The sequence below is a fragment of the Aegilops tauschii genome, chromosome 4 (assembly GCF_002575655.3).
Source record: "Aegilops tauschii subsp. strangulata cultivar AL8/78 chromosome 4, Aet v6.0, whole genome shotgun sequence".
Classification (NCBI taxonomy): Eukaryota; Viridiplantae; Streptophyta; class Magnoliopsida; order Poales; family Poaceae; genus Aegilops; species Aegilops tauschii.
Window position 1 is genome coordinate 42,751,256 of NC_053038.3, and position 25,257 is coordinate 42,776,512.

At 45.5% G+C, this 25,257-nt stretch overlaps 2 protein-coding genes across 3 annotated transcripts; one reads left to right on the top strand and one right to left on the bottom strand.

Annotated features, from left to right (window-relative positions):
- The first annotated feature begins 9,977 nt into the window (after positions 1-9,977).
- Positions 9,978-14,390, top strand: LOC109786914 (zinc finger BED domain-containing protein RICESLEEPER 2). Of its 2 annotated transcripts, none has more exons than XM_020345480.4 (2): positions 9,978-10,184; positions 11,882-14,390. In XM_020345480.4, the coding sequence occupies exon 2, from the start codon at positions 11,899-11,901 to the stop codon at positions 14,098-14,100; it is 2,202 nt and encodes a 733-aa protein (XP_020201069.1). In that variant the 5' UTR covers positions 9,978-10,184; positions 11,882-11,898; the 3' UTR covers positions 14,101-14,390. The 2 variants fall into 2 exon arrangements, with proteins under 2 accessions (XP_020201069.1, XP_073352289.1); XM_073496188.1 differs by lacking the exon at positions 9,978-10,184 and adding an exon at positions 10,234-10,494.
- A 1,129-nt stretch (positions 14,391-15,519) lies between these two features.
- LOC109786915 (uncharacterized) lies at positions 15,520-21,810 on the bottom strand. The gene is made up of 2 exons (XM_020345482.4): positions 21,404-21,810; positions 15,520-16,167 (listed from the first exon to the last, which is right to left on the bottom strand). Exons 1-2 carry the CDS (start codon positions 21,624-21,626, stop codon positions 15,830-15,832), a joined length of 561 nt encoding a protein of 186 aa, XP_020201071.1. The 5' UTR covers positions 21,627-21,810; the 3' UTR covers positions 15,520-15,829.
- Between the last annotated feature and the right edge of the window lie 3,447 nt (positions 21,811-25,257).

A 25,257-nucleotide genomic window follows, 5' to 3' on the forward strand; every position in this document is an offset into this window, starting at 1 on the left:
CAAAAGTAACAGTAGCAGTTTTTTAGTAATTGTAACAGTGGCAGCGGAAAAGTAACTAAGCAAAGATCAAAATGTGAAAAGCTCGTAGGCATTGGATCAATGATGGATAATTATGTCAGATGCAATTCCTCATGCAACATTTATAACATAGGGTGACACAAAACTAACTCCAGTTCATCAATGTAATGTAGGCATGTATTCCGAATAATACGTGCTTATGGAAAAGAACTTGCATCACATCTTTTGTCCTACCCTCCCGTGGCAGCGGGGTCCTATTGGAAACTAAGGGATATTAAGGCCTCCTTTTAATAAAGTACCGGACCAAAGCATTAACACTTAGTGAATACATGAACTCCTTAAACTACGGTCATCACTGGGAGTGGTCCCGATTATTGTCACTTCGGGGTTGCCGGATCATAACACATAGTAGGTGACTATTGACTTGCAAGATAGGATCAAGAACTCACATATATTCATGAAAACATAATAGGTTCAGATCTGAACTCATGGCACTCGGGCCCTAGTGACAAGCATTAAGCATAGCAAAGTAATAGCAACATCAATCTCAGAACATAGTGGATACTAGGGATCAAACCCGAACAAAACTAACTCGATTACATGGTAAATCTCATCCAACCCATCACCGTCCAGCAAGCCTACGATGGAATTACTCACGCACGACGGTGAGCATCATGAAATTTGTGATGGAAGAAGGATGATGATGACGACGGCGATGGATTCCCCTCTCCGGAGCCCCGAACGGACTCCAGATCAGCCCTCCTGAGAGAGTTTAGGGCTTGGCGGCGGCTCCATATCGTAAAACGCGATGAATCCTTCTCTCTGATTTTTTTCTCCCCAAACGTGAATATATAGAGTTGGAGTTGAGGTCTGTGGAGCCTCAGGGGGCCCATGAGACAGGGGGCGCGCCCTCCACCCTCGTGGACAGGGTGTAGGCCCCCTGGTGTTGATTCTTTCGCCAGTATTTTTTATATATTCCAAAAATATTCTCCGTGAAGTTTTAGGTCATTCCGAGAACTTTTATTTCTACACAAAAACAACACCATGGCAATTCTGCTGAAAACAGCGTCAGTCCGGGTTAGTTCCATTCAAATCATGCAAGTTAGAGTCCAAAACAAGGGCAAAAGTGTTTGGAAAAGTAGATACGATGGAGACGTATCAGTAATTTGTTCACCCACCGTAATATATGCTATCTTGAGAGAAGCCACTAGTGAAACCTATGGCCCCGGGGTCTATTTTACATCACATTAGTTTCCCATCAACTAGCTATTTTGTCTGTTTATTTTGCAATCTTTATTTTCCAATCTATACAACAAAAAGACCAAAAATATTTATCTTATTATCTTTATCAGATCTCACTTTTGCAAGTGGCCGTGAAGGGATTGACAACCCCTTTATCGCGTTGGTTGCAAGGTTCTTGATTGTTTGTGCACGTACTAGGCGACTTGCGTGTAATCTCTGTTGGGGAACGTAGTAATTCCAAAAATTTCCTACACACACGCAAGATCATGGTGATGCATAACAACGAGTGGGGACAGTGTTGTCCACGTACCCTCGTAGACCGAAAGCGGAAGCGTTAGCACAACGCGGTTGATGTAGTCGTACGTCTTCACGATCCGACCGATCCAAGTACCGAACGTACGGCACCTCCGAGTTCAGCACACGTTCAACTCGATGACGTCCCGCGAACTCCGATCCAGCAGAGCTTCATGGGAGAGTTCCGTCAGCACGACGGCGTGATGACAGTGATGATGTTGCTACCGACGCAGGGCTTCGCCTAAGCACCGCTACGATATGACCGAGGTGGAATATGGTGGGGGGGCACCCCACACGGCTGGGAGAGATCAACAGATCAACTTGTGTCTAGAGGTGCCCCCCTGCCCCCGTATATAAAGGTTGGAGGAGGGGAGGCCGGCCAGCCCCTAGGGCGCGCCAGAAGTGTGGAGTCCTACTAGGACTCCCTAGTCCTAGTAGGATTCCTCCTCCCACATGGAATAGGAAAAAGGGAAGGGAAAAGGAGAAGGAAGGAAGGGGGCGCCCCCCTTCCGTAGTCCAATTCGGACCAGACCATGGGGAGGGGTGCGGCCACCTTTTGAGGCCTTTCTCTCCTTTCCCGTATGGCCCATTAAGGCCCAATACAAATTCCCGTAACTCTCCGGTACTCCGAAAAATACCCGAATCACTCGGAACCTTTCTGATGTCCGAATATAGTCGTCCAATATATCGATCTTTATGTCTCGTCCATTTCGGGACTCCTCGTCATGTCCCTGATCTCATCCGGGACTCCGACCTACATTTGGTACATCAAATCACATAACTCATAATACAAATCGTCACCGAACGTTAAGCGTGCGGACCCTACGGGTTCGAGAACTATGTAGACATGACCGATATACATCTCCGGTCAATAACCAATAGCGTAACCTGGATGCTCATATTGGCTCCTACATATTCTACGAAGATCTTTATCGGTCAAATCGCATAACAACATACGTTGTTCTCTTTGTCATCGGTATGTTACTTGCCCGAGATTCGATCGTCGGTATCTCAATACCTAGTTCAATCTCGTTACCGGCAAGTCTCTTTACTCGTTACGTAATGCATCGTCCCGCCACTAACTCATTTAGTCACATTGCTTGCAAGGCTTATAGTGATGTGCATTACCGAGAGGGCCCAGAGATACCTCTCCGACAATCGGAGTGACAAATCCTAATCTCGAAATACGCCAACTCAACAAGTACCTTTGGAGACACCTGTAGAGCACCTTTATAATCACCCAATTACGTTGTGATGTTTGGTAGCACACAAAGTGTTCCTCCGGTAAACGGGAGTTGCATAATCTCATAGTCATAGGAACATGTATAAGTCATGAAGAAAGCAATAGCAACATACTAAACGATCAAGTGCTAAGTTAACGGAATGGGTCAAGTCAATCACATCATTCTCCTAATGATGTGATCCCGTTAATGAAATGACAACTCATGTCAATGGTTAGGAAACTTAACCATCTTTGATTAACGAGCTAGTCAAGTAGAGGCATACTAATGACACTATGTTTGTCTATGTATTCACACATGTATTATGTTTCCGGTTAATACAATTCTAGCATGAATAATAAACATTTATCATGAAATAAGGAAATAAATAATAACTTTATTATTGCCTCTAGGGCATATTTCCTTCAGTCTCCCACTTGCACTAGATTCAATAATCTAGTTCACATCGCCATGTGATTTAACACCAATAGTTCACATTACCATGTGATTAACACCCATAGTTTCACATCGTCATGTGACCAACACCCAAAGGGTTTACTAGAGTCAATAATCTAGTTCACATCGCTATGTGATTAACACCCAAAGAGTACTAAGGTGTGATCATGTTTTGCTTGTGAGAGAAGTTTAGTCAACGGGTCTGCCACATTCAGATCCGTATGTATTTTGCAAATATTCTATGTCTTCAATACTCTGCACGGAGCTACTCTAGCTAATAGCTCCCACTTTCAATATGTATCTAGATCGAGACTTAGAGTCATCCAGATCGGTGTCAAAGCTTGCATCGACGTAACTCTTTACGACGAACCTTTTGTCACCTCCATAATCGAGAAACATATCCTTATTCCACTAAGGATAATTTTGACCGCTGTTCAGTGATCTACTCCTAGATCACTATTGTACTCCCTTGCCAAACTCAGTGTAGGGTATACAATAGATCTGGTACATAGCATGACGTACTTTATAGAACCTATGGCTGAGGCATAGGGAATGACTTTCATTCTCTTTCTATCTTCTGCCGTGGTCGGGCTTTGAGTCTTACTCAATTTCACACCTTGTAACACATGCAAGAACTCTTTCTTTGACTGTTCCATTTTGAACTACTTCAAAATCTTGTCAAGGTATGTACTCATTGAAAAAAATTATCAAGCGTCTTGATCTCTCTCTATAGATCTTGATGCTCAATATGTAAGCAGCTTCACCGAGGTCTTTCTTTGAAAAACTCCTTTCAAATACTCCTTTATGCTTTCCAGAAAATTCTACATTATTTCCGATCAAAAATATGTCATTCACATATACTTATCAGAAATGCTGTAGTGCTCCCACTCACTTTCTTGTAAATACAGGCTTCACCGCAAGTCTGTATAAAACTATATGCTTTGATCAACTCATCAAAGTGTATATTCCAACTCCGAGATGCTTGCACCAGTCCATAGATGGATCGCTGGAGCTTGCACACTTTGTTAGCATCCTTTGGATTGATAAAACCTTCAGGTTGCATCATATACAACTCTTCTTCCAGAAATCTATTCAGGAATGCAGTCTTTACATCCATTTGCCAAATTTCATAATCATAAAATGCGGCAATTGCTAACATGATTCGGACGGACTTAAGCATCGCTACGGGTGAGAAAGTCTCATCGTAGTCAATTCCTTGAACTTTGTCAAAAACCTTTTTTGACAAGTCTAGCTTTGTAGATAGTAACACTACTATCAGCATCCGTCTTCCTCTTGAAAATCCATTTATTTTCTATGACTTGCCGATCATCGGGCAAGTCAACCAAAGTCCACACTTTGTTCTCATACATGGATCCCATCTCAGATTTCATGGCCTCAAGCCATTTCGCGGAATCTGGGCTCATCATCGCTTCCTCATAGTTTGTAGGTTTGTCATGGCCAAGTAACATGACCTCCAGAACAGGATTACCGTACCACTCTGGTGCGGATCTTACTTTGGTTGACCTACGAGGTTCGGTAGTAACTTGATCTGAAGTTACATGATCATCATCATTAGCTTCCTCACTAATTGGTGTAGGAGTCACAGGAACAGATTTCTGTGATGAACTACTTTCCAATAAGGGAGCAGGTACAGTTACCTCATCAAGTTCTACTTTCCTCCCACTCACTTATTTCGAGAGAAACTCCTTCTCTAGAAAGGATCCATTCTTAGCAACGAATGTCTTGCCTTCGGATCTGTGATAGAAGGTGTACCCAACAGTCTCCTTTGGGTATCCTATGAAGATACATTTCTCGATTTGGGTTCGAGCTTATCAGGTTGAAATTTTTTCACATAAGAATCGCAGCCCCAAACTTTAAAAAACGACAACTTTGGTTTCTTGCCAAACCACAGTTCATAAGGCGCCATCTCAACAGATTTTAGATGGTGCCCTATTTAACGTGAATGCAGCTGTCTCTAATGCATAACCCCAAAATGATAGTGGTAAATTGGTAAGAGACATCATAGATTGCACCATATCTAATAAAGTACGGTTATGATGTTCGGACACACCATTACGCTGTGGTGTTCCAGGTGGCGTGAGTTGCGAAACTATTCCGCATTGTTTCAAATGAAGACCAAACTCGTAACTCAAATATTCTTCTCCACGATCAGATCGTAGAAACTTTATTTTCTTGTTACGATGATTTTCCACTTCAGTATGAAATTATATGAACTTTTTCAAATGTTTCAGACTTATGTTTCATCAAGTAGATATACCCATATCTGCTCAAATCATTTGTGAAGGTCAGAAAATAACGATACCCGCCGCGAGCCTCAACACTCATCGGATCGCATACATCAGTATGTATTATTTCCAATAAGTCAGTTGCTCGCTCCATTGTTCCAGAGAACGGAGTCTTTAGTCATCTTGCCCATAAGGCATGGTTCGCAAGCATCAACTGATTCATAATCAAGTGATTCCAAAATTCCATCAGCATGGAGTTTCTTCATGTGCTTTACACCAATATGACCTAAACGGCAGTGCCACAAATAAGTTGCACTATCATTATTAACTTTTCATCTTTTGGCTTCAATATTATGAATATGTGTATCACTACGATCGAGATCCAACAAACCATTTTTATTGGGTGTATGACCATAGAAGGTTTTATTCATGTAAACAGAACAACAATTATTCTCTAACTTAAATGAATAACCGTATTGCAATAAACATGATCAAATCATATTCATGCTCAACGCAAACACCAAATAACACTTATTTAGGTTCAACACTAATCCCGAAAGTATAGGGAGTGTGCGATGATGATCATATCAATCTTGGAACCACTTCCAACACACATCGTCACTTCACCCTTAACTAGTCTCTGTTCATTCTGCAACTCCCATTTCGAGTTACTAATCTTAGCAACTTGAACTAGTATCAAATACCGAGGGGTTGCTATAAACACCAGTAAAGTACACATCAATAACATGTATATCAAATATACCTTTGTTCACTTTGCCATCCTTCTTATCCGCCAAATACTTGGGGTAGTTCTGCTTCCAGTGACCAGTCCCTTTGCAGTAGAAGCACTTAGTCTCAGGCTTAGGTCCAGACTTGGGCTTCTTCACTTGAGCAGCAACTTGCTTGCCGTTCTTCTTGAAGTTCCCCTTCTTCCCTTTACCCTTTTCTTGAAACTAGCGGTCTTGTCAACCATCAACACTTGATGCTTTTCTTGATTTCTACCTTCATCGATTTCAGCATCACGAAGAGCTTGGGAATCGTTTCCGTTATCCCTTGCATATTATAGTTCATCACGAAGTTCTAGTACTTTGTGATAGTGACTAGAGAACTCTGTCAATCACTATCTTATCTGGAAGATTAACTCCCACTTGATTCAAGCAATTGTAGTACTCAGACAATCTGAGCACATGCTCACTGGTTGAGCTATTCTCCTCCATCTTGTAGGCAAAGTACTTGTCAAAGGTCTCATACCTTTCGACATGGGCATGAGTCTGAAATACTAATTTCAACTCTTGGAACATCTCATATGTTCCGTGGCGTTTCAAAAACGTCTTTGAAGCCCCGATTCTAAGCCGTAAAGCGTGGTGCACTAAACTATCAAGTAGTCATCATATCGAGCTTGCCAAACGTTCATAACGTCTGCATTTGCTCCTGCAATCGGTCTATCACCTAGCGGTGCATCAAGGACATAATTCTTCTGTGCAGCAATGAGGATAATCCTCAGATCACGGATCCAATCCGCATCATTGCTACTAACATCTTTCAACTTAGTTTTCTCTAGGAACATATCAAAAATAAAACAGGGGAGCTAAACGCGAGCTATTGATCTACAACATAGATATGCTAATACTACCAGGACTAAGTTCATGATAAATTAAAGTTCAATTAATCATATTACTTAAGAACTCCCACTTAGATAGACATCTCTCTAATCATCTAAGTGATCACGTGATCCAAATCAACTAAACCATGTCCGATCATCACGTGAGATGGAGTAGTTTTCAATGGTGAACATCACTATGTTGATCATATCTACTATATGATTCACGCTCGACCTTTCGGTCTCAGTGTTTCGAGGCCATATCTGCATATGCTAGGCTCGTCAAGTTTAACCCGAGTATTCTGCGTGTGCAAAACTGGCTTGCACCCGTTGTAGATGGATGTAGAGCTTATCACACCCGATCATCACGTGGTGTCTCGGCACGACGAACTTTGGCAACGGTGCATACTCAGGGAGAACACTTTTATCTTGAAATTTAGTGAGAGATCATCTTATAATGCTACCGTCAATCAAAGCAAAATAAGATGCATAAAGGATAAACATCACATGCAATCAATATAAGTGATATGATATGGCCATCATCATCTTGTGCTTGTGATCTCCATCTCCGAAGCACCGTCATGATCACCATCGTCACCGGCGCGACACCTTGATCTCCATCGTAGCATCGTTGTCATCTCTCCAACTATTGCTTCTACGACCATCGCTACTGCTTAGTGATAAAGTAAAGCAATTACAGGGCGATTGCATTGCATACAATAAAGCGACAACCATATGGCTCCTGCCAGTTGCCGATAACTTGGTTACAAAACATGATCAACTCATACAATAAAATATAGCATCATGCCTTGACCATATCACATCACAACATGCCCTGCAAAAAACAAGTTAGACGTCCTCTACTTTGTTGTTGCAAATTTTACGTGTCTGCTACGGGCTGAGCAAGAACCGTTCTTACCTACGCATCAAAACCACAACGATAGTTCGTCAAGTTAGTGTTGTTTTAACCTTCTCAAGGACCGGGGGTAGTCACACTCGTTTCAACTAAAGTTGGAGAAACTGACACCCGCCAGCCAGCTATGTGCAAAGCACGTCGGTAGAACCAGTCTCGCGTAAGCGTACGCGTAATGTCGGTCCGGGACGCTTCATCCAACAATACCGCCGAACCAAAGTATGACATGCTGGTAAGCAGTATGACTTGTATCGCCCACAACTCACTTGTGTTCTACTCATGCATATAACATCTACGCATAAACCTGACTCGGATGCCACTGTTGGGGAACGTAGTAATTTCAAAAATTTCCTACGCACACACAAGATCATGGTGATGCATAACAACGAGAGGGGAGAGTGTTGTCCACGTACCCTCGTAGATGGAAAGCGGAAGCGTTAGCACAACGCGGTTGATGTAGTCGTACGTCTTCACGATCCGACCAATCCAAGTACCGAACGTACGGCACCTTCGAGTTCAGCACACGTTTAACTCGATGACGTCCCGCGAACTCCGATCCAGCAGAGCTTCACGGGAGAGTTCCGTCAGCACGACGGCGCGATGACGGTGATGATGTTGCTACCGACGCAGGGCTTCGCCTAAGCACCGCTACGATATGACCGAGGTGGAATATGGTGGAGGGGGGCACCGCACACGGCTGGGAGAGATCAACATATCAACTTGTGTCTAGTCAAGTGCTAAGCTAACGGAATGGGTCAAGTCAATCACATCATTCTCCTAATGATGTGATCCCGTTAATCAAATGACAACTCATGTCAATGGTTAGGAAACTTAACCATCTTTGATTAACGAGCTAGTCAAGTAGAGGCATACTAATGACACTATGTTTGTCTATGTATTCACACATGTATTATGTTTCCGGTTAATACAATTTTAGCATGAATAATAAACATTTATCATGAAATAAGGAAATAAATAATAACTTTATTATTGCCTCTAGGGCATATTTCCTTCAATCTCCTACTGGATTGATGCCTTGGTTCTCAAAAACTGAGGGAAATACTTACGCTACTTTACTGCATCACCCTTTCCTTTTTAAGGGAAAACCAACGCATACTCAAGAGGTAGCAAGAAGGATTTCTAGCGCCATTGCCGGGGAGGTTTACGCCATGTTTTCAACCTTCTTGACATACGTGTTACGTACATGACTTGTTTAACAATTGGCTTGTAAGATTTAATAAAAGTGAGAAAAATTTAGTGGTGGTAGGCATCTCTAGCATTTTCTAGACAGTATGGAAATTGAGGAATAACATTATTGTTGATAATAACAAGGTGACTGATCCTTTCGTACCGGTAAATATCATCGTTAAATGGCTTTATGATTTGGATATTTTGCAGAAAAAAAACTAGAGAGGCAGGCAAATAGACATGGCGTAAGACTGGTTGAGGCAGTTGCAGGTGAAGTCTTCAAAGCGACTCACAGATGGAGAATCGGAGCAAACATGATCATGGCCGATGCTTTCAATAGATCTGGCATGGTCGTCTATTTAGCTGTTCTTGTCTAGTTGTTGTAACAAGACAAGAAATTATGGTTTCTTTTAATAAAAAACCGGAGAGGCCGCTCTCTTCACAATAAAAAAATCGGAATAAATTTCTAAAGCCCAAACTGCAGTTTCATCTTTTTGTTCTGCCTGGCGTTGTAGTTTGGCAACCCTCCACGCAACGCCGCCGCGGCGAGGCGCACACCAGCGGGCGGCCCGTTCCCCCGGTGCCCGCAGCTCACTGCGAAGAAAAAGCTTTCAAGACAGCAGAAAAAGGATCCCGCCCAACCCACCACGCGCGCGTCCGCTCCCCCACCGACGGTGGCCCGGCCGGCAGCGGCACGGGTGCCGCGCGCGCACCGGAACTGCCTCCCCTCCCCCCGCCCGCGCGGCCCCGATGGGCCGGGACCCGTGATGAGCCCATCGAAACGTCACTCACTACCCCTCCCCGCACCCGCCCCCCACCAAAGAAATTCCTCTCCCCCATCCACCTGCCACAAACTGCGCCTCCCCCGTCCCCCACCTCGCTCACCCCCCGCAAAAACCAGATCTACAATCTCACACTGCGCCTCGCTCGGCCTTGGTGCTTCTTGGGCCGAGCCCTAGCTAGCCACTCCGCGCTCCCTCCCGATCATCCTCCCCCTCTCGCTCTCCGTAAGTAAAGCTCCCAAAACTTTCCAAATCCCTCTCCTTTCCCGAACCGCCCGTCGTCCTGCGCCGCGGGTTTTAATTTCTTTCCCGTTCCTCCTCGTCTAAGCTCAGATCTGAGCCCGTTTGGGCTCGTCTCGCTCGGATCTGCGAGGAGCGTTCGGAATTTCTGGGCTTTTTTTTTCCCTTTCCGGGCGCGTTTGCTCAATCGCTGTTTGCTTGCAGGGGTTTCGTTCGCTCGCGCGGCCCGATTGGGCCGAGGGCGGGCCCTGCGAGGGATCGATTTTATCTAGGGTTCGTTCGTTCGGCAAAAAAAGTTAGTTCTCCCATGGGGATTCTCCGCTCATGGCCCAAATCGGTACTCATGTTTTAGAATCCCCGTTCTGCTGTGCGGGGCGACCTCGTGGTTCGGAAGCCATGGCTTCTTGTGCCCAGTTCTTTCTGCGGGATGTTTTTCCATTCAGCGATCTCGTATAGAAGCACATAGGCTAGATTTATTGTTCCGGCATTCGGCAGGCGCCATGGGGGAATCTGGAGAGAGATCAGCTCGATTCGTGGGTCTGGGGAGCTACCTGGAGGCGTGGAGACGCTGTGTCTGTTACTCTGTTTGTTTTGATCCGTAAGCTTTTGTGATTGCATAAGCACGTGGAGCCATAACTATTCAAGCATAAATTCGTGAATTTGAAGTCCTGTGTCTAGCCACTTCCAGCATGAGTTTGATTCTGCTCCCATTAAACTTGTATAGTTTTAAAAATGAAAGAGCTTAAGGAACAGTGACCACTGAGTTGTGGATGAACAAACTTCTCTGGAGCTGTTACCAATTTAATTGAGACTAGACTACCAGAGCTACCATTTAACTGTGTTGGACCATCCTGGAGAAACTTAACTTGCATGGGGTGTCGTTTCCCAAAAGCTTCCTCTGAATGACAGTGGCTCATGCTCCCTCCGTAAAGAAATATAAGAGCGTTTAGTCTTTAGTGATCTAAAAGCTCGTATATTTCTTTCTTTACAGAGGGAGTACTTGATAGCTTAGCTCAATACTAATTTGTTTATACTTTGTGCTTTTAAGCATTTTAGCTGAGGCAGGCCAGCGAAACATACTTCTTTTGGAAGGCATATTAAAGGCTTATGACTTCTACTCCCTCCGTCTCATAATATAAAAGTGTTTTTTACACGAGTACACTACACTAGTGTAAAAAACGCTCTTATATTATGGGACAGAGGGAGTAATTGCTAAGTCTGATCTTTAGTTCGTTGCATCATTGAACCCATTGCAGATTAAATATGTCCATACTTGTTTCTTATTTGTTACATGCATGCAGATGTAAAATAAACATACCTGAAGAACTTGTAGAAGTTTATGGATTTTGCCTCACTACTACTATAGAAAAGCTTACAGATCATAAAATTAAGGTAGTTATTTAGTCAGTCTAATGCCCAGGGTAAAAAAAATACTCTAGTTAATTGTCTGGGAGTATTTGCAGTAGTACTTGAGCAAAGCTCGAGGTTTAGTGTTTGAGCTGTGCACTTTCCAGTCCAATTAAACCTTCTATTTCTAATATCTATCTGTAATGTGGTCCGCATTGATTCCTTTCAAGTTGCGTGAATGGCCGGAATTAATCAAAGTTTATTTTGCTTCCTTTTGGTCAAATAAGACATAGCCGGTGCTCTGGCATCTGACTTTACCATGTTATGTATGCCAGATTTTGGGACTTCCAGCATGGCTGATGAAACTGGCAATGACAGTCAGATGTTCGAAGGTAATGAGATTGTTGACCCTGGTAATGAGGCAGCCCATGGTGATGAGGCAGTCCAAGGTGGCGAGTTGGTCGAAGTTGATGAACTAGCTCAAGGTGATGAGTTGGCTCAAGGCGAGGACTTAACACAGGGTGACGAATTGCTCCAAGGGAATGAGATGGCCATCACTGAGGTGGCCACTCCTCCAACCACGAGGCGCCGGAGAAAGAAGTCCCTGGTGTGGGAGCACTTCACTATCGAAGATGCTGCTGGAGGGGCCACTCGGGCTTGCTGCAAACTTTGCAAGCAAACCTTCGCGTACAGCTCTGGTTCAAAAATTGCTGGGACTAGCCATCTCAAGAGGCACATCACCTTGGGTTCCTGTCCTAAGATAAAAGGCCAAGGGCATAAGCTAGCAATTACAATTGGGACTGACAATGATGGTGATGGTACTGTGGAGAGGCGGTCTAAGAGGCGTTACAGATATACTGGTTATGCGAATGCGGCTTTTGATCAAGACCGCAGTTATTCATACTTGGCAAAGATGATCATTTTGCATGACTACCCGCTCCACATTGTTCAACAACCAGCCTTCACTGCTTTTATTGATAGTCTGCAGCCTCGTTTCAGGGTTGTTGATGTTGATGCAATGGAGGTGGAGGTTTATGCTGTTTATCAGAAAGAAAAAGAGAACCTTTTGCAAGCATTCAGCGCTATGCCTGGAAGGATCAGCCTCACCATTGGATTGTGGACAACTAGTCAAACTCTTGGCTATGTTTCAGTTTCTGGGCAGTTCATTGACTCTGAATGGAAATTACATCGAAGAATGCTTAGCTTCATGATGGTGTCTTCGCCTCATTCGGACAATGCACTTAGTGAAGCTATTAGCTCAAGCCTTACTGACTGGGGTATGAAGGAGAAGCTATTTACCATCACGTTGGATAATGATTCTTTATCTCATGACATCTACAGTGCAAATCTGAGAGATCAGCTCTCCGGTAAGAATAACCTCATGCTTAAGGGTCAGCTATTTGTTGTGAGGTGCTATGCCCATATCCTGGATGCGGCTGCACAAGATGTCATTGCTTTAATCCACGGTGTCATCTACAGCATCCGTGAAAGCATAAAGTTCATAAAAGCTTCTCCTAGTCGTGAGGAAAAGTTTGCTGAGATTGCTCTGCAGCTGGAGATCCCCAGTACGAAGACCCTTTGTCTGGATGTTACAACCCAGTGGAACACAACCTATCTGATGCTCTTGGCTGCCTTGGATTATAGGCAGGCTTTCATTACACTAGAAACAGTTGATGATAACTACAATGAAGCACCTTCAGCTGAGGACTGGAAAAAAATTGAGGCTGCCTGCAATTACTTGAGGCTGCTCTATGACTCGGCTCATAGCATCATGGCAGCAGGAAACCCAACCTCAAACATTTTCTTCCATGAAGCCTGGAAACTGCAGCTAGAGCTGGGAAATGGTTCAGCACACGAAGATCCAATTTTCAGTAGCATCGCCAAAGACATGTATGAGAGGTTTGACAAATACTGGAAAGATTGCAACCTTGTGTTAGCTGTTGCTGTTGTGATGGATCCACGTTTTAAGATGAAGCTTGTGGAGTTCAGTTACTCAAAGATTTACGGCGTTGAGGCTGCGAAGTATGTTAAGGTGGTAAATGATTCGGTGCATGACCTTTTCAAGGATTATGTCGCACAGCCGCTCCCCTTAACACCGGCCTATGCTGAACAAGGGAAAACTGATAATGCTACTGCCAATGGGAACAACACCCAAGCAACTCAGCCTTCAACTGGTGACGGCCTTCAAGACTTTGATATATATCTTTCTGAGATTGCCACAACCCAGCCCTCAAAATCTGAACTAGAGCAGTACCTGGACGAGTCTCTCACTCCTCGCATCCAAGAGTTTGACATTCTTAACTGGTGGAAGCTCAACATGCAAAAGTATCCGACGCTCTCAAAGATGGCGCGGGACATCTTGGCCATCCCAGTGTCCATGGTGACCGGCGGCACCTCTATATTTTCTGCAGGAACAGGATGCCACGTGCTCGACGACTACAGAAGCTCGCTCCGTCCGGAAATCGTGGAGGCGCTCGTCTGTGCGAAGGACTGGCTTCCGAATTCGACCGCCGCACCGGAGGCGCCGGGCTCTGGGCTTCTCAAGATGGACTAGGCTCTCTTCCTTTGCTGAAGCATGCATATATATCTTCTGGTGCCTGTGAGTGGTCCTTTAACCGTAGTCGTATTTTAGGCAGAGTTTGTGGACTGGCTGCGATCGATCGATTTCATTGGATCTGTCCTAGAATGTAATTTGTCATGTAGAACTCTGTTAACTCCATGCTGTTATGTCCACCACCCCTTCCTTATGTTGTAATATGTGACCAGAGATGTTATCTGACGTTGCTTGGGATGTGTATGTACCAGCAACGTAATGTACCAGCCGGTGGATTATGTTTGTGCTCCCTTTTTTGTGTGATTGTGATGACTGGCGGAGTTGGCCATGAGCCATGGCCATCCTCTGCTTCAAATCGATGGTCCCGCTCGTTCTCCTCTGGAGCCACCGGAGATAGCCGGGGGGCAGAGACCGTCAGGGAACAGGTTTTGCCTTCTATAACAAGGGCTCAGGTTTGGCCTTCTTGTTTATGTGTGTTGTGCATTTGATCCTTCGTCGGGCTGATGCCATTACTGCTTCACCTGATGGTTGCATGAACAGTAGTGCAGCCGTTCATTCAGTTAAATTATAGTAGTATTATCCTAATTCAATCCTTGGAGGGAACATAGTGTTCGTCTATTTGATGATTTCTGTCACGGCTGAACACCGCATTTCGCTAGAAACTGCAAGAATTTCAGACTAGAGAGGTCACTATGTTTGGCCGGAACATTCCTGGTGTGTTTAGCCTGCACTGCTAGTTCAAGTTGTGATTTAAACGCTCTTATATTAGTTTACAGAGGGAGTACTTGAGAAATCAATCCTCCCCAGGTTAACCCTAGAGAGCTTAACGTTGCTGCATTGAAATGGTTGATTTTGAAAAGACAGGAAGAGCATGATATCCAGTTGAAATGGTTAAACGTGTTGGAGCGGTGCCTCGATGACGTGTGCTGGCCCGATCCGGCCCAAGTCTCAGCATTACTCGACGTGTGTGACACCCATATTTCAATCTGCGAGAGGGCGCTCATGAGTGCTGTGCTGATTCACTGAAATACTTTGAGCAGAGAATGTTATTTTGCTACGCTTTGCTAAGTACAGAGAAGATGATTTAATTTGCTACACTTCCGCATGTTCAGAAAAGATGAATTTGCCATTTGCTACAATTTCATTGTGTTATTTACGTAGGCAACTCGTGCAAAAATAATGAATGAATATGTGCTCATGCATAAACTGCCCATCAATGCAATGCAATTCTAGTTGTGAGAGGAGTTGGCCTAGCCCTAGTTGCTTTTGCATGCGCTTAAATGATGTTGTCCGGAGATGTACACATATTGTTGCTGAAATTTCTTGGTGTGGTAAGTTGTAATCTGCTAACAATTTGCTGAATTGCTTTGCAAACTCTGCTCCTGGTACTGAGATCTTGTTTCGGCTGTGATCCTCGCATTTCATAAAATCTTACCAAGCAAAGCCTCGGCCCAGCATATCGCAGTAGATACACGTCACCATACAACATCTCATCTTGCATGTCTCAAGCATGAGAACATGCTATTAAACACACCATCGCAGTTGTATATACAGAAACTTGCTCTGGTCTGGTCAACATGTCGGGAGAGAATAGCCATACCAGAGTGAGACTGTCTATCAAACACACCTATAATCTACATGTTGTATGTGTTTCATCATTGCTATACGGGAGGCGAAAGCAGCACCTCCACTTGATCTTTACATTCTCTTGAAGGACCGAACTGGTCGTTCATCTCCTATCACTCGTGTCCTCTTCCTGGACGCACTTGTTGGATGGTGTGCCGTCGTGTTGCAGCCGTATCACCCCAGTTGTGTAGGTGCGGACGCTGCCGTCCGATGACGATAGCCGGAGGCCGTGAGAGGAGCCATGACCGCCCCCGACGCGGCAGGCGGAGTCCGGCGGAAGCTCCAGCACCTTGACTGAGCATGCATTCTCTAGGCTCGGTATAGCGTGGAGCCGGGATGGGAGCTCTATAGAGAAATTGCCGTACTCATTTGTTGTTGCAAATGCAGAGTTAGCCATCGTGTTGGGACCTTCAGTTGTGCAGGTAACTGCCACCTTACTACCTGCTTGGGCCAAAGAAAAAGAAACAGAGCATGAGGATTTATTTTTTCAGTGTGTAGTTCTACTGCATTACCTTACATAAGAGGGTAGTGAAAAACTCTTTATAGCCTTGTGAAAATTGAAAAAAAAATCAGCAAATACTACTACCTCTATCCAGATTTGTAAGGCGGACACGAATTTTCAGGTCGTCAATTTAACTAGCAGAACATGTGTTATATGCTACTCCCTCCGTTCCTAAATATAAGTCTTTATAAAGATTTCACTATGAACCACATACGGATGTATATAGACGCATTTTAGAAGTAGATTCACTCATTTTGCTCCGTATGTAGTCCATAATGAAACCTCTACAAAGACTTATATTTAGGAACGGAGGGAGTACTAAAAATCTACTCCTTCCGGTCCTTTTTACCACAGATATAAGATTTGTTTGATGCCAAACTTCGTAAAGTTTGACCAATTTTATAGAAAAATATTAACATTCACAGTACGAAATCAATATCATTAGATGCGACATGAATTTAATTTTCATATTTTTTTAACTTTAGTATTATAGATTTTGATATTTTTTCGTATAAATATGGTCGAACTTTATGAAGTTTGACTTCAGGCAATTTCTTATATACAGAGTAAAAAGGACCAGAGTGATTGTGTTGGTCACCAAATATAATTTCTAAACATATAGTACCATAGGTTCTAAAAAAAAACCATATAGTACCATACATGTTAGAACGACTCATGGGGGGTTTTGATCCTCAAAGCATATACATATTTAAATATTGACCCAGAAAGATAAACTGGCTGAAACAAAAACAAAAAAACTTGACCCGGGCACCATACGGAATAGCTGGCTTATTCCACGCCTCCTTAGTGAGAATCCCAAATATACACGCTCCACGCTGGAGTCGAACACTAGTCGCCGGGTGCACCACTGTGATCCCAGCCATTGGGCTACTGCCCCTTTCTCAACTGGCTGAAACAAATTCGACTTAAGTTTTTTTAGAACTAATTCGAGTTAAGTTTTTTTTAGGTTAATTCGAGTTAAGTATATGGTATAGTCTTTTTTTTAGAAGAAGTATATGGTCTAGTCTAGGGGGGGGGGGGGGGGGGGGGGGACACACCCTGGGCATACCGAGCCACGGCCCACGGCATGACGGCCGCACGCAGGCCACCTTAGGAAAGAAATAGTACAATGGTAAAGAGAACCACCATGTGGTTATATGGTTAGAAAGGTAGTTGTGGCAGTGCGATTGTTTTCATGAGATTTCCTAATGGCCTACATGTCTAGCACAAAATGATACATGTGTTCGGTAGTGGAAACATTCGCGAGAAAGTGTCGATCAAGGAGGACATCAACGGTTTCAGTCTTCCTCTCAGAGATCTCAGCTTTTGGCGCATGGCGCCACTGGATATCTAGATCATAATTGATTCGGTCAGACGCGCCCTCATCTTCGGCTAGAGAAGCTTCATGAGGGCGTGGCGCGAAGCTTTACCGTCTTGCCGGTGCCATGGGACACGTCTAAGTATAGATTTTCACGATGTTGACAGAGGTGAAGAAAGTCATGGTGGCTCCGATTGGAGACTTGTAATGGCGAAGAGGGTTTTTAGTTGCGTCGAAGAATGGCGGCACAGGTTTTTCCTGTGTGTCGGGTGTTGAGTACTTGCAGCTGCGGCTTTGGCAGGAGGTGGCGATAACACAGGTGGAAAGCAATTTTGGTGGTGCTCTCGAGTACCGAGCCGCGATTTCGAGGGTGAAAACCCAAGGTCTGGCCTTCATTGGTTGTATCCAGCAATGGACTTGCTGAAGACATTGTTTTGGGATCTCAGTCTTTCTTCAGGGTGAAAACTCAAAATCCTTGATCGGGTGACGACAACGCTTCTGCATTGTTTCCTTCTTGGAGGCGTCGCTTTTGGAGAACCTGTTTTGCGGCTCGAGTATTGTCTTTGGTGGTGGTTAGAGTGTTGTGTTGCGAGTGTTTCGTCACCGTGGGGTCTTTGTTTTTATATTTCTCTCTTTTCTATTTTGTTCTTGGTTGTGTGCACATGAATGTCTTTCGATATCTTGTTGGTGCAGACGTTGGGTGTAATTGATATCTTCGTGATATTAATATATTTCTCTTTAAAAAAACTGTGCAATATGAACACACAATCAAACAATCATCTATTCGCCGGCAATAATTTTTCACTTGAGCTGGCACCTCGCGTCGCCCCCGCGGGCGATCCGGGGGGAAACCCTAGCTGCCCCGCCTCTCGGCCTCCTCTGCTTCTCCCCCTCCTCACCGCCGTCCGCAGCGCCTTCGGGCGAAGCCTGGCCGGCAGGGCGACGGCGGGGCTTCTCCTCACCTCTTCCGTCACGGCTGGCGCGGGACAACGAGATCGGTAGGTGCGCCGGGCGAGCGCGGGGTTCGGCGGTGCGGCGGGAGGGTCTCCCGGCGGCATCCTGCGCGGCGCGGTGGCAGCGGCCTGCTTGTGGCGAAGTGGTGGCTGCGTTGGATTTGACAGGTGGTCGCGGGTGTCGCCGGATCCATATCAGATCCATCTGGACCCTGTCTTTGGAATCCGTCGGCCGCCGCGAGGTGGTAGTGGTCGTCGCTGGCCACGTCGGATCGCTGGATTGGGCGTCTGGAGTTTTACGAAGGGTTCTTCTCGGTCCTCCTTCCCGGTGGGCTGAGCCCCATGGCTCTTTCATCTCTGCAGGTTTCGGTTCATGGCTATTGCCGGATCCGAAGCAGACGGAGGTTTGGTGGTATAGGATGGGACCGGAGAAAACTTTGGTCGGCTTGTTCGGCTTGGCATCGGCGACGTCACTCCACGGCGTTATCCTCCCTGGAGGCGAAGCCGAGGTCTGTCCTATCCACCCCCGAATCCCTCCCGGATGAAAGTCCAAAATCCATTCTGGATAGGGCGGCGGCGGCGTCCTGCGCGTCGTATTCTCCATGGGGGCGCCGTCTGGGGAGGACCTCGTATTCGGGGGAGAGATGCTGCGGGTGGTGGGGCTCCGTGTGGCTCCAGCAGTGGCGACGGTGTGGTGGTTGCCAGGTGGTGCGGCGTTGTATCTACCGCGTCGATGACGACGAGTTTTGGCGGCATGGTGCAGCTGGATATCGTCGACGGATGCAGCTGGATGGTCGAGCGCAGGGCGGTGGCGCCGTCTGGCGCCATGGTGGCGTCGACGGCAGGCTGGCAAGGTTTGCGTCAGTCCCTGCTATGGAGATGGATCGGTGGAAGACGGCGGTGGCGGGCTCGGTGAGTGCGCCGGACCGGTGGGTGACCCAGTCCCGGTATGTGGCTAGGATTGGGCATCCGGCTTTAGATGTTAGGTCTCGGTGTGATGTCTGTTTGGTATTAGGCTCGGACATTCGGCACCCCTACATCAAGAGGATAGGAGTAGCGATATGTGTTGTTAAGATGGTGGCTCCAGGCTCACTGATGTACTACTTTGTAAAGTCTTTGTGAATAATTAATAAAATGGCCGCATGCATCGTTCAGATGCAGAGGCCGGGTACATCCTCCTTAAAAAAAATTCTCACAAAAAAAAGAGAATCTTAGCAAATAATACACGGCCACTCCGCAAAATACAAACTACTGAAAATGAATGTGTCAAACATATAATAACGTTGGAACCTTGCAAGCGCACCCTTGAGACGATGTAATGGGTGGATAGCCGTCAATCGCAGAAGGTGTAATCAAGGTGCTGGGTGGTGATAGCAAGCACGTCTCCACGACGACGTGACCCCGGGCGCCCCGAAACACCATGTCGGATGCCCTTGTTCCCGAGCACCTAAAGCGGCTTTGGTGAATGAATCCCTTTTAGCCCGTGCCGATAGCACCGCACCGAGCCCCGCGGAGGAAATGCGGTTTGCCACGCGTGGCTTGGTGTGTTCCTTGACCAAACATATCTGCTCTACCAAATCAGCTACTACTACTAGTATTATCTGCCCATGACGCTAGTGGGTTATCGTGTGTTTCATCTTGGCTACGAGGTGCTAATGGGGTTGACTCGAGAAACAAAGTGGGGAATTAGGCCAACAAAACATGGCCGTGTGCGTGAGCGTGACATTTTGAAATATATAAAGTGCAATCTCTCTGGTAGTAGAGGGAAAAAGATGGAGTGCCAAATTGGCCTAACGCAAGCCTGCACCTAGGTGCAAGGTTGTACCGTCTCTCTCAACCTCTTCTCTGTCTAGGCGATAAGGCGGGCGCCCATACCTCAGAAGCAGCTCCCGTACAGCAAAATGTGCCCTGTTTTTGCTTTGAACACAAGTACTCCGTTTGGGAGAGGAGAGGAGGATGTGGCTCTGGCAAATTAAAAGTGTCTGTCGTACATACACTAACATATTGTACCGAAGCCGTTAAACCCAAACTTTGCTAACAGCAACATGGCACCGAACCGAGCGCTGGCCGGCCTATCTACTTATGCTGTGTAGGCCTGTAGTTGCGTTTCTAGCTAGGACTTGAACTTGTGAACTGCTTTCAACTGCGACCTGTGCGTGTGTGTCATCGACACGCATGATGTCGACTTTTTGCCAACCTAAATCTCGACAGTACATCGATGATTCCTCCGAGCGCCGAGCTGCGCAATCTGGAGGTTAGGGGAGGAGGTTACAACGTCGCCTTGGCTACTTGCTCTGTCGCTTCGCTTCTTTCCTTTCCATTCTTCTCTCTGGGAAGGTCTTAATCAGCCGGCCGGCGACAGGGATCGTTCATCTCTAAACAATTCCAATCGTGGTTCTGAACGCAGGATCTTTCTGAGTTTTTATATTTTTATTCAATCGCATGGCAACCTCTAGGCACATCCAAACGGCCCAACTGCCATTTCTTACTAGTTTTTAGGCTTCCGGCCGGCCGATTGACGTGTTGAAATGTGGGAAATAATAGAAGAAAATCATGCATTTGTTACGTGTTGAAATCGCAAGAGGAAGATGCTGGAAGAAGTGGTAACTATCAATGTGTCATGGCGACAGCTTTGCTCCTAATCCTTGGCCTCGGCGTACTTTTCTTTTTACGCAGCACGTCAAGCAGTCACCAGATAAAATCCTTTGACGTAAATATTGGCAAACCATTTGATACTATTAACTATCCAGAACTGAGCATAGTAATTAGTGATATGACCTATGAACGCCCTGTTTGAGGGACGGCACAAGAAAGAGTGCGCATGGCGCGAGCGGGAACAAATAAGACGGCGAAGAGAAAGAAGAATCTTCCAGACTGAGTTGGTTACGAGCTACTACTACTAACCTGGCAGGTCGAAGGTGAGCAGGTCAGAGCCTGGCCGGAGGCAGAGTTGGCACGCGACCTGCCCGGACACCAGCACCGTCGAGACCGGCTCCTCGCCGTACCCGGCAATGCGCGCCAGCTCCGCCCGCGAGAAGTAGAGCTCCATGGGCGCCGCCGCGGCCGCCGCGGCGAACAGCAGGAAGAGGAGGAGCAACGACGAGGCAGCCCCTTGTAGAAGCACCATGTCGGTCTATATCAGCGCTCGAGATCTTTTCAGCCTTGCTCCGCCGAGCTTGCCGTGGGTTTCGGCAAACGATCGATGTGGTGGGGAGGAGAAGGAAGGGAGGGAAGACGACGTGGGTGCGCTTGGCCGGCTTGGGGGATGTTGGTTGGGTTGATCGGTTCGTCCGTCAACGACGATGGTGTCATCGGTGTGGTGTGGTGTGGCCTGCATGTATATACGCGCGTCTCCGTGTGCGCGTGCTGGATTGGATGGACCAGGCGACGAGTCCAGGCAGGTGGCCGGAGTGGTTCGGGTGTCGTCTGGTGGTTCGGGTGTACGTGTTGGCGACAACATACATGTCCGACCATGGATTTGCATTTGCTCTATGGGGCTGCTCACCTGTTGTATTGGTTATCCTTTTTTACGGCTTAGATATGTTTGGCATGATTGTCGATCGTACGCGGCGGTCAACTATTATGGTGATTCACCGGATTTAATTTTGCAGGTGTTTCAGTGGTTGAATGTCTCGATGCTGTCCATTGTCGACTTGAGGTACGGTTACAGCAATTCAATGATGATAAATTCAGTCACGGCTTCGGCAAGGATTTTGAGGTGTATGGCCGTTAGTCATAGGTGACGGTCTTAGGGGTGTCTCATCTTGTCGGTTACCGGCCTAAGGTCCCCTAGGTCGATTCCGCCGTGGGCTATCATGCCAGCCCATGGACCCTCTAGGCTACGGAGTCCTCATTTCAAGCGTCAAGCCTTCCAGAGTCTTTCTTGTTATTCACCATGAGCCGTTCAAAGTGTTGCACAACAGAATCGGAAAAGGGGTCCTCTTTCGTCCCACCTGGCCGCAAGTTGACATGGTGAGAGGCTCCTTAACTGGGACACCGTCAGTAGCTCCTGAACAGGTCTTCAAGCTTGGTTGCACCTCGGGCCATCCAAGCTACACGCCGCCTTCGGTCCCAGGTTTGACCGGGTCAACAAACCATCCCCTGAACAGTGTCTTCATTCAGCCGACCTCCATCTGCGAAAATGCATTCGAAGTGGCACGAACCACCTCGAATTTGAATTTGTTGATCAAGATTGCCACCCTCCGCAAAAAATAGTTTTCCCGCCAAGCCGGCTTCCGCGAGCCGTTTTTTGCGGGCTTTTTTTATTGGTGCAATTATTCTCTGTCGAGGATATACAACCATTAGTCATATTGCCCCAAAATCCCATATGCACCTAGAGCTTAGCCAAAGCACTTAGCAATATTATGTTCTGCCATTACCGAGGTGCAGCTCGACAGGGAAGATGTCTGGTTACGGGTGTTGGAAATATGCCCTAGAGGCAATAATATTGTATTATTATATTTCCATGTTCATAATTAAGAGTTTATATTCTATACTATATCTGCTATGATCCTGGAATATGTGATTCAGTGGAAAACTCATATGCACGTGTGGAATGATAAACGACAAAAGAAGATTCCTAGTCTCGCCTCTAAGACTAGCTCAAGTGTTGTCTATGATCATGTTTTCCAGATTTTAGGATATCATTAAGTGTAACGATAGCCCTAAAACAACTTTGAGAGTACGACGTTAGAAGAACGATCATATTGAATCGACCCAAGCTTGTTTGTTATACTTTGAGATAATATCGTCTAAAATCAGTTGTTATTACATGGAGTTTTAACGTGTGTTTTAGTTGCTTAGATCATGAAAGTATCGTAGTCACTTCTTACCATACGGTGGACTTTGCAGTTTCTCAAACGTCATCTGTAACATGGTGATCATAACGACAACTTACAGGTTCATCGGAAAGTTTGACAAGGGACTAGATAGCTGATGACCCACAAGTATAGGGGATCAATTGTAGCTCTTTTTGATAAGTAAGAGTGTCGAACCCAACGAGGAGCAGAAGGAAATGACAAGTAGTTTTCAGTAAGGTAATGTCTGCAAGTGCTGAAATTGTAAGTAGCGGAGTAGTTTGATAGCAAGATAATTTGTAACGAGCAAGTAATGATAATAGTAACAAAAGTGCAGCAAGGTAGCCCAATCCTTTTGAGGCAAAGGACAGACCAAAACGGTCTCTTATGATAAGCAAGCGTTCTTGAGGGTACACAGGAATTTCATCTAGTCACTTTTATCATGTTGGTTTGATTTGTGTTCACTACTCTGATAATTTGATATGTGGGTGGACCGGTGCTTAGGTGTTGTTCTTACTTGAACAAACCTCCTACTTATGATTAACCCTCCCGCAAGCATCCACAACTAAGAGAAAAGTATTAAGAATAAATTTTAACCATAACATTAAACTTTTGGATCCAATCGGTCCCTTACGAAATAGCACATAAACTGGGGTTTAAACTTCTGTCACTCTCGCAACCCACCATCTAATTGCTACTCCACAATGCATTCCCTTAGTCCCAAACATGGTGAGGTGTCATGTAGTCGACGTTCACATGACACCACTAAGGAAATAACAACATACATAATATCAAAATATCAAACACATATCAGGTTCACATGATTACTTGCAACATGATTTCTCCCGTGACTTCAAGAACAAAATTAACTACTCACAAATGATAAACATGCTCATGATCAGAGGAGTATTAAATAGCATAATGGATCTGAACATATAATCTTCCACCAAATAAACCATATAGTAATCAACTACAAGATGTAATCAACACTACTAGTCACCCACAAGCACCAATCTATAGTTCCGGTAACAAGATTGAACACAAGAGATGAACTAGGGTTTGAGATGAGATGGTGCTGTTGAAGATGTTGATGGAGATTGCCCTTCCCAAGATGGGAGAGTTGTTGGTGATGGTGATGACGATGATTTCCCCCTCCGGGAGGGAAGTTCCCCGGCGAAATCGCTCCGCCGGAGGGCAAAAGTTTTCCTGCCCAAGTTCCGCCTCGAGGCAGCGGCGCTCCGTCCCGAAAGTCTCCTCCTTATTTTTTCTAGGTCAAAATGACTTATATACCAGAAGATGGGCACCGGAGGTGGGCCGAGGAGGCCACAACCCACCAGGGCGCGCCTGGGGGCCTGGCGCGCCCAGGTGGGTTGTGCCCACCTGGTGGCCCCCCTCTGGTGTTTATTGGCTCCAATATTTCTTAAATAATCCATAAAAAATCTTTGTGAAGTTTCAACTCATTTGGAGTTGTGCAGAATAGGTGTCCTAACGTAGCTTTTCCAGATCCAGATTTCCAGCTGCCGGAATTCTCCCTCTTGGTGTGTTCCTTGTAAATTATGAGAGAAAAGGCATTAGAATTACTCCAAAAAGCATTATTATGGATAAAAACATTATAAATAACAGTAAGAAAACATGATGCAAAATGGACGTATCAACTCCCCCAAGCTTAGACCTCGCTTGTCCTCAAGCGAAAACCGAAATCGAAAACATGTCCACATGCTTTGAGAGAGAGGTGTCGATAAAAACAAATTACGGACATAGAAGCATCATGTTGATTATTATAACAACAACAAAATTAAACATAGGACTTTTATAATATAACTTTTATCATATACTTCTCATGAATAAGTAATAGTTCATCACGCAATCGAAGTATAAAGCAAAAACTCTATTAGAAACCAACAAACTATTTTCTCAGTCAACTTTGCAACTGCAATTCATCATCTTTTCAGGAAGGGTCAC

What these genes read in the sequence shown, in the direction of transcription:
- LOC109786914 (XM_020345480.4), top strand. Translation starts at nt 11,899, where the DNA reads ATGGCTGATGAAACTGGCAATGACAGTCAGATGTTCGAAGGTAATGAG.
- LOC109786915 (XM_020345482.4), bottom strand. Translation starts at nt 21,626, where the DNA reads ATGGTGCTTCTACAAGGGGCTGCCTCGTCGTTGCTCCTCCTCTTCCTG. An exon ending in GCTCACCTTCGACCTGCCAG is followed by an intron (nt 16,168 to 21,403) that starts GTTAGTAGTAGT and finishes TGGCCCAAGCAG; the next exon opens with GTAGTAAGGTGGCAGTTACC.